Raw genomic sequence first — 13,084 nt, 5'->3', positions numbered from 1 at the left:
GAAATATGACTTTTTATTTACTTCATGAATCCATGAAAATAACATATCAAGAGAGAAGTAATACGAATGTATAAATTAATTGCACATTACTCTATGCTTTACATATTATCAACACATTGTCACCAGAGTACATTAATATGAAAAATGGATCAAATAAAACTGCCCTTTGCATCTAAGGCCACTTACTCCCTGCACAGGGGAGTCCAATTGAATGGGTCTGAGCTCAGAGTCATTCAAGTTCCAGAAAATCAAAGTCGAAATTTAAAAAAACAGACCAGTGCAAAATGGTGCCTTAAGGTAAAGGGGAATGCCACATGTAAAGTCTTTATTTCTCTGTGTGGTGGTTAGGTCGAGCATTAACTGTGTTCGAGCTGGAAAAGCAGTGTTGCAGAAAGACTATCTGTACAGCTCAGTATGACACTGTCACTGTCAACATCATCAGTGAAATGCTAATAGACTTGGTGAGGCCAGACCTTCTAGATACTACTGGGAGAGGGGTATTTGAAGCTGCAGCTGATGTTTATATGTTGTTTATATGTGTTTTAGTGCGACTGACATTCTGTTCTGCTCGTTCTGCTGGGTTCATTATGTGTGTGCGGTGGTGATGAGATCAGAGACTCTCTGCAGACTGTCTAACCTCCTACATGACACTTACATATGCACATTTTAACCCACAGCAGCATTCCCCTTTAAAGCTGCGCTAAAAGAGGAAGGAGAGAAGCTACACACACTTTGCTCTGTGTTTCTGTGTTGCTCTGTACACACACAGAAAAACATGGCGTTTCTCAGAAGAAAGCGAAGGTCAAATCATGGTTGAGATGAGCTCATAAGATCACACTGTTGTACTACAACACATGACAAGTACGTTGGCTTTATTATTAGAAGCAGGGTCAACATTTGCTCTCGCTGTATTCTCAGAGTTTCAGTTCCACCTTTTGCAGGCACATTGTTCAAACTCTGTGTTTAGAAGTTTGAAGGAACCTCAATCACCAGCCACAGGGACAGAAACACAAACACATTTTCTCTGATTAATTATGACAGCCTAAAACCGGCTGCAGGAAACATGACAGCGTGGAGGTGAAAATGGGTCGGTGCTCTGTGTTACCCCGCCCCGAGAGATGAGTTTTAAAACTATGAGAAATTGGGACAGAATTACACAGTTGTTGGAGTTCTGGCATTTTTTAAATCAGAGTTTCAACTCTGGGTCTGTGTCGCCATCTTTCAGCTTCAACATCTCAACATTGTGATGAGTATAATTTTACCATCACCAATCAACAGTTAAGATGCAGACAGAGTTTTATCCTCCATGTAGACATAGCCTAGAGCAACCTGATGAATAAAAACACCTAAATGCATAGGTAAGACATTCTTGCAGTCATTAGGGAGAAACCTAGCAGATGCCCGATTGTGAATTAGCTGTGTGCAGAATGAAGGTGCATAAAACTCGTCTCATAGTCTGACTGCTCCTGTTGGTCTCTATCGTGTTCACATGACAACTTCACATCAGTCAAAGTGTGGAATCGCTGCAGAGCTATCAAGTGACCCTCACGTCCAATCAGATTGTGAGTGGCTCCTCAAACGTGGGAATGTGGACATGTTCACCTCATGGCGGCTGTGTAACTGCGGAGTGGGAGACAGGAGGCTGTGGTGCGTCATCTCTGAGCTCTAACAGACAACATCTCGTTGGCTGGTCTACACAACAGGTTTGCTGCCATCAGTTAAATGCTCAATTTAAAAAGCAGGCACAATCATCTGATGTGGAAAAACGAAACCATTTCCACAAACATTAAACATCTTCCATCACTTATTCACTTAGAGACATAACTAGGCCTGAGGGTCAAAAGTATCATGCAGAACAAATACATTCATAACCTTGTTGTCCTCAAATGAAGGAAGTTATAAAACAAGACCCCAGCTGATAACACTAGCCCTCCCATCCTCTTTCAGCTTCATCATTCATTCCTAATAAGCTACCAAGTCTAACAGGAGGGTTACTCTCAGCTGTCTAACAGTTTTATTCAGGTCTAGAGGAAACAAGTGAATTAGTATGGTGCCCTCTGGCTCCATCGAGCAACAAGTAAGCCAGATATGGCAAACAGTGGAGTTCTCGCTAATGGGCAATGTCCAAAGACAGGAAGAAGAAGAAGCAGGTGACGCACAAGACACTGAAGAGTCAGAACTTGAGTGGAGTCTGGCTCCCCCTGCTGGCTGTGAATAAAAATGACTCTAAACAACAGGCTGAACGCGGAAGGTGAAACGAGCTGAAAACGTCATGTTCTCTTAGAGGTCCCTTTAAAGGAAAGTCTGGAGAGTGGCAGGTGTGAAAGGAACAGCAGTAGCAGTAGCACGATCGGGGATTTAACACAGGCGTACAGTCCAACCCCATGTCAAACAGAAGCATTTGAAAACCAGAGACCAGCACTGGCAAGGTTTACTGTAAACAACAAGCCTGCTTCTCTTTCCTCAAAAGGTTAACTCACACTCTTCCCTCTTTTATTTTGTGATTTACTGTTATTTGGTTTCAGCCACTTTTGTTGTGCAGAAAAAGGCAAGTGTCCCTCAAAATATTTCTTTGTTTCTGATGATTGTAGTCGTTTTATTCCAAAAGTCTAAGGCCAAGAAGAATTAAGAAGCCCTTTATATTCAGCCCATTCACAAGCACTGCTTCATTATCGTCACTGTCTGTGGGCCTAAAGGTTCAGTCTTGGTGCCACTAAGGCAAACTCTCGCAGAATGTTTCGGGCCACATCCACTTTGTACTGGGCGATCATCAGCGCCCGTTTCACTTCCTCGAAGGAGTACCCCTCGCCCATTAGCTTGGCAATCTTGGCGTCCGTGTTTTCTGACTCCAGGCTCCGGGGTTTCCCTGGCTGAATGTCTGGAGGGATCTTCCTGGGGAGTGGCTTGGGTGGCCGGGCCGGGGCCTGCAAACAGTCCATTGATACTGTGTAGAAGAGAGAAGGGTACAAATTACGTCAGTAGGAAAATGCCCAGACACACAGGCAGAACACTGGCAGTTCTGCTCATCACATCAAAAGTAAATCCCAATTCAGTAAATTGACATTTATCTGCACACAAGTGAAGCTTTTACACTTCCTCCAGTAGAGTTCTGACAAACATTATTAAGTAATGACAGGATTTCAAAACCACCAATCAGATACTAATGCATTCAGTGTCTTCAGTGTACTGCTCAACGGTAAGCCTGGAACTTTTTCTACAGTAAAAACAACGGAAATAAAAATCTGAGTCTTTTTCCCCAGCATTCCTTTTTATCTTTGTTGATCATAAACAAAGTTGTAAACAAACAGTCATATGCACTGTGTCTGTACATTCCTCTGTTTTCTGAATGTAACACTAGAGGTACTTTGGCTGACAAAAAACACTCACTTTTAAGTTTGCACCACAAGAAGAACACGCTTAAGGAGCTTTCAAAGGATCTACAATCTTAATAAAGCTGGAAAGGGTTACAAAGTGATTTGTGATCACTCAGAGTGTTTTCATTAGGGTTTGTTCTTTGTTGTCTCTGAGTATAAGTAGAAGAGGTTTAAGAAATGCAGAAAGACATTTACATTGCTGTAGTGCTTTCTCCATGCTAGCATGATTTCAATTCTGACTGACGGTTGCTGCTAGCACATGGAAAGTTCCACTCCGACAAACGGACTGGATGCCCCGTGATGTTGGAAAACGGGCAGCGGACAGCAGGAGTTCTATTCAATTTAAGTACAGTATTATGAATCATTTCTTTAGTAGTTTTTTTTACCTATGTTAACTAGGGCGTAATACCTACATGATGGCATCTATAGGCAGTCATATTAAATCCTGTGTGGTTGGACTGCAGATATTTTTATAAATCCTTTGTAGACCTTTGTTTCCAAGTAGAGCAAAATAGAAGTACCTAAATAAGACATGAAACATATATAACAGTATAACATCTACCTTTAGGTCCCAGACAAATAAAATAGGCATATGACTGTAAAATAAGTGATAACAAAAAAAGCTTTGTGACGACTTCTTCAGTGTCCAGTTTGCGCATATTAATTTCATTCTGAACAAATTTGTGCCATACAAACTGTCTGTCTGGGAAAGTTGTCCAGAGTTAGTATATATGTGATTAGATCTGACCATACAAGGAGATGGGAAGATCAACGAATGAGTTGTCTGTGTGTGACTGATAAGCCCATTGAAAGTTTAAGTACCATTACCAGTACATTAGAAACATGGGGAACAAAACAGGTAAATTAGTGTGTCTGACCCTCTGACCCCATATCCCTAACCCTTACAGGCCCTGCAAAAATAAATGGGGAAAAAGTGTGGTTGAGGATGTTCCACTTTGACACTATATCACACAGGAAGTGTTACCATTACAAGGCACACTAAATTGTTTAGGACATTTAAAAAGAAGGCAAAGAAAGTATAGAAGAATATTGTAAATTGGCAGGTCAGAAATGGGAAAGGAAGGCAGAAATAAAAGCAGAAAAAACTGCTGTTGGTCATGGTAAAGGAAAAAAAGGAGGAGAAAGAGATGGGGTTTGACCCCACCATCTGCTTTCTCCACACCTAATGCCCCTCCTCCATCAAGTCTGCATCCTCCTCAGAGTCAACCTGCGGCCTCTGCAAGTGGTCAGGCAGAAATGGACTCAGAACAGGAGGAAAGTGAAAACATCTACCTTGACCTTTCTTCTCTCTCTAATACTCCTGCTACATCAAAATAACTATTTGAGAAAAAACAGAATGCATCTGCCTCGCTTAGTAAAACTCTGTCTCCACTAGCAGCAGAAGAGAAGTCAATCCAGAATTGAATTTAAAATTCTTCTCCTAACTTATAAATCCCTTAATAATCAGGCTCCATCTTATCTTAAAGACCTCATAGTTCCTTATCTTCCAAGCAGAACTCTCCGTTCTCAGACTGCAGGTTTACTTGTGGTTCCTAGAGTTTCCAAATGTAGAATGGGAGGCAGAGCCTTTAGCTACCAAGCCCCTCTCCTGTGGAACCAGCTCCCAGTTCAGGTTCGGGAGGCAGACACCGTCTCTACATTTAAGACTAGACTTAAAACTTTCCTTTTTTATAAAGCTTATAGTTAGAGATGGATCAGGTGACTCTGAACCATCTCTTAGTTATGCTGATATAGGTTATTCTGCTGGGGGACCTCTACTGATAAACTGAGCTCCTCTCCTCTCTCCTTTCTCCTGTATCAATGCAAATGCCACCATTGCATGTCATTAACTTTGTGTCTTCTCTCTCTTTTAGTTGTGTTTCCTCCTCTCTGTCACCCTCTCTCTGTACTTTTCTGCAGGTATCCTCAGCCTGGAGCTGTACATCTCCAGAATCCAGTTAATCTGCCCAATGTTCTTGATGCTTGTTGTTGTCTTTATTGCCTGCTGTTCTTTTCTCTCTTCTCTTTCCACTCACCCCAACCGGTCGAGGCAGATGGCCGCCCACTATGAGCCTGGTTCTGCTGGAGGTTTCTTCCTCTGAAGGGAGTTTTTCCTCTCCACTGTTGCCTAAAGCTTGCTCAAATGGGATTGTTGGGTTTTCTCTATAATTTTTTGTATAAATATTTTCTGTAAGGTCTTAAACCTTACACTGTAAAGTGCCTTGAGATAACTTCTGTTGTAAATTGGCGCTATACAAATAAAATTGAATTGAATTGAATTGAATCAAATGTCTATGATGACTATTCCTAATCCACAACCTTAAAATTCTCAAGTGAAAGCTCACTGGAATCCAGAGGTGTTGGTCTACAGACGCTGGCAGTCGAATGAGCTGAAGGAGGTGGCTAAGGAGTTACCTGATCCTCAAAATAAGATACAACTATTTGGAAAGACCACATAGCACTACATCTGGCTACATCTGGTGTAAAAAGGGCACAGCATATCATCATGTAAACATCATCCCAATGTATGGTGGAGGAAACTTAATGATGAGCATCAGGGCCTGGCCAGGTTGCAGTGATTGGTGGTAAGTTAAATCCTAAGTGTATCAAAAACTTCTTCAGGATAATATGAGAATGTCTGTACATCAGCTGAACCTCTGTAGAAGTTTGGGGGTGCAAGATGACAATGAATGAAAACGCCAGAGCAAGCCAACAACAGAATGGCTTCGGAAAAACAAAATTCACCTTTTGAAGTGGCCGAGTCAGAGCCCAGACCTCAACCCAATAGAGAGGCTATGGAACAACTTAAACAGAGCAAGACACACGAAACGTCCAAATACTATATATAATATAATAATGTATAATTGCCAGATACTTTCAGTGCACTGTACATGTCCACTTCCTCAAGTATTTATTTGCTGAGAAAGGCATGCAGCTCTACCTTGACTGGTTGGTAATTGGTCGTATTTGGGGTTGCCTCTGGAGCCTTTAACATTTTCTGTGTGTCGTCTGACTGGAGGCAGAGGAGCAGCAGTGTTCAGCATGTCAAACACTGTGTCTGCACCACACATGACACAGAGAGAGTCAGGTAAACAACAAGCCTGTTGCCATCTGTCAGCCAGCAGCTAAGTAATGATGTAAATGACACGTTAAATTGTGAGCATAGTAAGCACTGCCGGGAGAACATTAGATGACTAGTAGCACTATAGGAGATGTCATCCATCTATATCTTTCACTGTATTATTGCAATCAGATGAGTTTGACAGCTCACCAGGGGTTAACAGCAAGTGCTCATGTCCAGAGGATGGCCTGTGCGGTCGTGTGGAGATGGAGGAGGAGGACGTGAAGGATTTGCAGGATGATGATGGCAAAGAGGAGGGGAGGTCAGTAAGGCTGTGTCGTTCCGGCGGAGGAGGGGGAGGGAGAGGAGGAGGCTGGGACAGAGGAAGGCTGTTGAACGGGTCTTCTAAAGCTGAAACACAAGACACGGCAGAAACAAGACTGAGCTCTATGCTGAAAGTCTTCATGAGGAGGTGGCAGAGAGGCCAGGAAAAAAAATGTTTACACACAAAATGAGAGGCTGTGTAATTGTTTTAAATGCTAATTGATGTACAGCTACACCAATATATGACTCTTTAGTATGCTGAATTATAGCAGCATGTATGTTAAAGTAGTGACAGTCAACAGTAATCCTAACGGTATAGCGCAGTGCATAACAATTAGGCAAACAATGTGTACAATTTTCAATCAAATGTAGGTTTTAATTTATTTTTCAATATGAAATATGACTTCTGAGTAAAATCAGGGATGTGACTGTCTGTCTGATACTGTCAGACTACAAGGTTTCTACAGGATAAAGGTGACATTTTTTTTTAAAATTTAGGAACAGTAACTATCAGGAACAGGTGTGTCATTTCGTGTCTGCAGGAGAAACACTGAGAAACAGAGAAGACAGGACGAAGACACAGAGCTGTGTCTGGGTGAGTGGACACAAATGTGTGCTGGTTAAGGCAGGCTACCTTGTGGGGGCAGCAAAATGTCATAGTCAGAGGGTGCCGTGTTGGAGCTGAAGGGGCAGATGAAGTTATGTGCTGGCCCTGATACCAAGCCCCTGGCCAATTCCGAGTGTCCACCTGAAGAGGACGAGCAGAGTTCAGCGTGATTGGTTAAAGAATTCTGCCGGCAGCATCAGATACTTTAGATCCTACAGATCACTCTACTGGCATCAAGATCATTTCATAACAAGAAACTATTTCAAACAGTCATGTAATGACCAGAAGTCATGTTGTTGTTTGAGGCTCAATACTAGAACATTTAAGTTTATCATGTGGGAATTTAATTTACCAGCTTATAGCTACACACTATATCAGACGAGCATGTCAGTGATATTATGGCAGTAGGTATAATAGATTTATAATTTGTGACATAGAAATCATCTTTGCTGCTTTCAGCACTCACCAGACTCGAGGGGCTGCAGCTTTTTCTCCTCGATGTCAGGCTCTGGAGAGCCATTCTCCAAATGCCTGAATAAGAGAGGACATTTGTTTGGTTCACAGCAGTCTATTCAACGTTGAATGAAAGCTTCACTGCTGCCTAAGCAGAGTAACTTTAATAAACTGAGAGAGGGTCAGTACCTGCCAGGAACAGAGATGCAGACAGGAGCCTGGCTGAGGCAGAGGTTGGATGAAGGGATCTGATAGTCATCCTCCCCTCTCTCCATCACCCCCCGCAGTCGTTCTACCACAGGACTGCTGAAAGAATTGGAGGGTCTGTAAAGATGACCATGGTCTGTCAACCTGACTGTTACTGTCAAACATATTGTTACCACTGGCAAAAAGTGACCACAAAATGGTAACACTCAAACAAAAGATCTGGGCTTTTGGAAATCAATGTGGGTGTCTACACAGTATGGCAATAAAACAGTGTATGTCATCATGTGAATGTTACCTGTATTTGCAGAATGAATGTCAGTTTGTGTAAGGGTAGTGTGTGCACACCACTCACAGAATTTTATAACTTTAAATTGTTTTCAGTAAAACCAGAGCTTCCCCCTTTGGCTCAAGCTTCATCAGGAGTGACAGCTCCATCCCCTGCCTCCACTACAGCCTGATACGCTGAAATAGCTAATTTAATACTGGCTGCGGCTAAAAAGGCTATTAGATGCTCAGCCATCATTTTTCAAAGCTGTTTCTAAGCAGGACTTTCTCCCCAGGCTACAAGATCTCACTGGCAGGAGGTCTTTGAGTCTGAACCCACACGGAAAGAAAAAGGAAAAATTTGAGGAGACTGAACTTTAGAATGAAAAGAAATTTGTGCCATAGATGTCACAAGGATAGAAGTAAATCCTAGTCAGATACACTCTATGCTAGTTTAAAGAGTAACAGCATTACAATACAGGAAAGCTAGTTAAATTAAAAGATTCCAGTGTTGTTAATGCTCCCTCCAGAGTCTCATACATTTCTGCAGCCAAATAACCAAGAAATAAAACAAATATCAAAGATATTCCACGTGTTCAGTGTTTGGTACTTCAGAATCCTTCTCATGATTTATATTTAGTTGGTTACATCATCACCATGATGCCATAAAAACCAACCAACTTCCTTTAAAACAATAAAAAGCTAAATTGTTGCTGAATTTGCCAACATAATGAATCACCCGCCTGCTCTGCGCAGAAACAATTTCTCCAAAAAATGATTTGATTTTTTACAAATATTATTACTGTATATGTATATAATATGTATATTCAACAATGTTGACCTTTCTGACTAAACAATGGATTAATCCGATAGCTAAATCACTCATGTAGTAGCTAATGGAGTATGAACACACATGCTTTCATATTCCGCCTGTACTAATAGTGGTTGTATAGAAAAATCATTGTGTGTATGTGATACCTACTTGTGGCTGCTGGCAAGTGTGCACTGCGTTGGCGAGTGCCGTGAGGGAAGGATATCATACTCCTCGCTGACTTGTACACCATTAGAGAAGGGCTGCACAGACACATAAGAGAATTGATTGTGTTTGCATTTGATGAAATTTAATTATTAAAAAACAGCAGCATTCTGGTACCTCCACCACCCGGGGCTTTCTAGTACTCTTAAAACTACATGATGTCACTGGATAACTTAGAAGATCCTTGGCCATATGTGACCTTCACGAACAGAAGTTGAAAAGAAGCTCCCCTTTTTCTAAGTTAAAAGACAAACTATGTGAATTACCCTGAACATTAGCTACAGTGACAATACCCTCCACAGGCCCCTGGAACCATCACCTGATCAAAAAGTGGCCCTGGGGGGAGAGGGAGGAATTGCCTTCAATATCTGTGTATGAGTGAGTGCACTACACACTGGTCTTTGGACCAGTGGAGAGAGTTTATTAGAATTATACAGATGCTCAGCAGTATTCTGCTTTCCCCATCAGTAAATGCTGAGGCAGCTTCTGGAGGGTTTGCTTGAATGGCCAGTTTCCAAACATAGAATTTCACTTAATTCAGAAAGATTATTTAGCATATTTATATTCGTCCTGACACACTTCAAGTATATTTTTTGATTCATTAGAGGAATGGCAAAGCAGCTTATCTGTCTTGCCTCTGCTGGGTGCCTTTCACCTTTTACAATAAGACTAGTTCACTGTCTTAGTTATTTAATTAGGCTCGACTTATAAAACATATAAAAATAATAACATAACATCTCCCATGTGGATATCTAAAAGTAACACAGCCTTATGCATACAGTTTTCAATTGTGTTTATAATGATAGACAAAAGATTTTACCCACAACGTACACTCATTAAGATTTAACATAAACAAACGTGACTTTAATTTATTGGACTACCAAACATGTCCATAGAGCCTTGCTGTGCAGTGGTTGGTTCTAAATGAGCATTATCATTTGAATAAAAAACTGCTGATGTATGCTGTGTCATCAGTAAAGCGCATCAAATGCAAAGAAGACAAGTATAGCACTTATTGTAGGGCTGCCCTGTTTGTTACCTGGACCAGGTCTGTTAAGTCAATTAGAAGCTGGAAGATTCAAACTGTGTTTATCATCCTCCACTGCACCCTCTTCTAAGATGGTAACCTCCAGCTTTGACTGACTAAACATACACTCCACTCCAAACGTATTGGAAAAGCGAGGCCAGTTCCTTTATTGTAGAGTGAGAAAAACATTAGGTTTGACATCAAAAGATGAATAAGAGGCAGAAGTCAATCTACATTTTAGCTTTTGTTTCTAGTTGTTTATGCCTGGATCTGAAACACAACTTAGTACATTTTGTCTGAACCCACCTATTTTTCATGTGAGCAAAACTTTTGGAACAGATAGACTAAACATAGATTAAAGTGAATAAAACTTTAGCAAGTTTAGCAAATGCTTTGCTTGCATCAATCCTGTGACGCACTGACATCACCAAACTCCTACATTCTTTTCCAGGCTTTCACTGCAGCCTCTCTGACTTGTTGTTTCATTCAGTGCTTTTTACTGAATAATCAGTGTGATAGGACACACCTGGGCAACAAAACACAGCCGTTAGTCACATGTCCCAATACTTTTGCTCACATGAAAAATGAATGGGTTCAAACTAAATGTGCTATCTTTGAAGTTGTGTACTGGACCCAGACACCTGGAAATTAAAATTTGAAATGTTGATTTTGTCTCATGTTCATCTTTTGACGTTAAACCCAAATGTTTTCAGTCTAAAGCTAAAATAAAAGAACTGGCCTCACTGTTCCAATTCTTTTAGAGGGGAGTGTATGTGATCCAGGTAATCAGCAGGGGGTAGAGCACGGACAGCTGGAAAACAAACAGTACTGAGGTGGTGGAGGAGGAGCAGAGCTGGGTACCCCTTATAACAGATTTTTGAAGTAGCTTCCGATTTTGAATTTCAGTGGACGTTTTTAATCCTGATAGCTGACACTTGGTTTTCCACTGTACTGTAGTTATCAGCCCTGCGTGAGTTGAATAAATCCTCAACAAACACAAACAACATCTACCTTAGAGTTTTCTGATGTTCCTGCACCCTCCATTCTGTGATGTAACCTCCCAAATCCTACAGAAGGGCAACTGAGAGGTCTTCCGTTTACGTGCAAAGGCCCGCTGGGGCCCAGTTGGAGCTGGTGTTCAGCTGCATTCCTGTGGGCATCTGCCAAGTGGTTGTCTTTGGGACACAATGTCTCAGGGGGCTTCTGTGGGTCTGACAGTGTAGATGACATGGAAGAGGAAGAGGAACTGGGAAGCCAAGAGTGGCGTGACTCTGGTGGTATGGGAGGAGGACGCTCAGGGGGAGGTGGTGGAGGTGGGTCCCTCTGTGGAGGAGGTGGAGCTGGGAGAGGCTTGTCTTGTTTCCTGGACATGCCTGGCGAAGACTAGAGTAGCAGAGAGGTAATTCAAGAATCACACCTCATTTAGTTTTTGTTTGTATTGTTTCTGTAAAGCTCTTGTTAAATTTTATATAAAGCTTGTTTTAAATTACAGACCACTGACAGGACACACAGTCTTCAAATAAGAAACACTGTGACTGACCTTTGGGGAGCCGGTGGGACTGGCAGATGGGGAGCGAATGGCACCTTTTTGAATGAGGTCGAGTCGTGGCGGGACAGGGGGAAGGCTGAGATGCTGGACACAGGGTCCAGGGTCTCCTCCATGTGCTTTCCTGTGTTGGCTGACAGGTGAGGACGTGGGAGACACCATCGGTGAGTTCTGGCGCTCAACACAGTGCTGAGGAAAGAATAATCAAGTAGACCAGCTCTTTATTGTTTGAGTATGAAAAGGGAGTTAGTGACATTGACACTAAAAAATATGGGAAATATAAACATATAAATTCTTCACACACTTACAATTGCAAGCTATTTTTCAAGTGTTTAAAAAAATACTCTGACACAAACGGCTAATTAACTATTTACCTTCCTGATGTTGGCCAGTCCATTCATGACCAGGCCGTCTTCTCGGTCTTCCTCATCATCCAGTTCCAGCATGTGGCAGCTGTGCTGGTCCAGGAAGAAGCACTTGTTACCCTCATTTCGTGGGTCAAAGGGATCAACGATGATGGGCTCTGTTCCTTTGATCTCACAACGACAGAATGGACAGCCCTGACCATCTGATTCCTGAGACAGACAGGAGAAAGATTTAGCAAGTAATCTAATGATCTGATACGCATCATTTTGTTTTGGCACTCTTTTAAACACATCAACGAGACTGTCAAGAAGGAAGGTTGTTGCTGCACAAAGCTGGAACACACATGGGGAAGATTATCTCCTTCACCGCTACCCTATATCTCACTCTATACTCTCTCCTCCCCCTATTCATGAAAAGCCCCTGACAAAGTTGACCAGACACATGCTTGTGCAGATCCTCCCGAGGGAAAACAGTTTTTGCAGTTTTCTAACATTCATTGGCCACATGTACATATTCCACATGGCAGCCCTGACAAACAATGAACATAAATAAGAGAATAAAAGAGGTTTTGGTTTTCAGTGCATCTGTCTCCACTGAGTCAGCGGCTACAATCAAAGGCACACAATGTTTACCGAGAACAAAGATGCATTTGTAGCAGCCATATGGTTGGGGACTCAGTGGGGGATGCACCAAAGGCATGTTTGAAACCTAATCCTAATTAGACTGGGTGGAGAAGGGAAGAAGTGGGAGGTTAAAAGAAAGAGAGCCCAAAGGGGAAGTAGAGTCTGTGATGGTCACAGAGACTGAAGAAAGTAATGC

At 42.0% G+C, this 13,084-nt stretch overlaps 1 protein-coding gene across 4 annotated transcripts in view; it reads right to left on the bottom strand.

Moving 5' to 3' along the window:
* Nucleotides 1–13,084, bottom strand: part of cblb (Cbl proto-oncogene B, E3 ubiquitin protein ligase) — a 37,883-nt gene continuing 24,799 nt past the window's right edge. The window contains exons 10-19 of one of the 4 annotated variants that reach the window (XM_026370481.1): nucleotides 12,274–12,474; nucleotides 11,894–12,088; nucleotides 11,365–11,736; nucleotides 9,273–9,364; nucleotides 8,009–8,143; nucleotides 7,833–7,897; nucleotides 7,394–7,507; nucleotides 6,646–6,846; nucleotides 6,316–6,432; nucleotides 1–2,944 (exon numbers count right to left, since the gene is read on the bottom strand). In XM_026370481.1, coding sequence (XP_026226266.1) covers nucleotides 2,691–2,944; nucleotides 6,316–6,432; nucleotides 6,646–6,846; nucleotides 7,394–7,507; nucleotides 7,833–7,897; nucleotides 8,009–8,143; nucleotides 9,273–9,364; nucleotides 11,365–11,736; nucleotides 11,894–12,088; nucleotides 12,274–12,474 — 1,746 coding nt within the window. In that variant the 3' untranslated portion in view covers nucleotides 1–2,690. The remainder of the gene's footprint in view (nucleotides 2,945–6,315; nucleotides 6,433–6,645; nucleotides 6,847–7,393; nucleotides 7,508–7,832; nucleotides 7,898–8,008; nucleotides 8,144–9,272; nucleotides 9,365–11,364; nucleotides 11,737–11,893; nucleotides 12,089–12,273; nucleotides 12,475–13,084) is intronic. The other 3 variants (XM_026370482.1, XM_026370483.1, XM_026370484.1) reach the window with 3 other exon arrangements.

This window comes from Anabas testudineus, chromosome 14, assembly GCF_900324465.2.
Source record: "Anabas testudineus chromosome 14, fAnaTes1.2, whole genome shotgun sequence".
Taxonomy (NCBI): Eukaryota; Metazoa; Chordata; class Actinopteri; order Anabantiformes; family Anabantidae; genus Anabas; species Anabas testudineus.
Note: the sequence above shows the minus strand (reverse complement) of the source record. Positions and strands in the feature narration are given on the sequence as shown.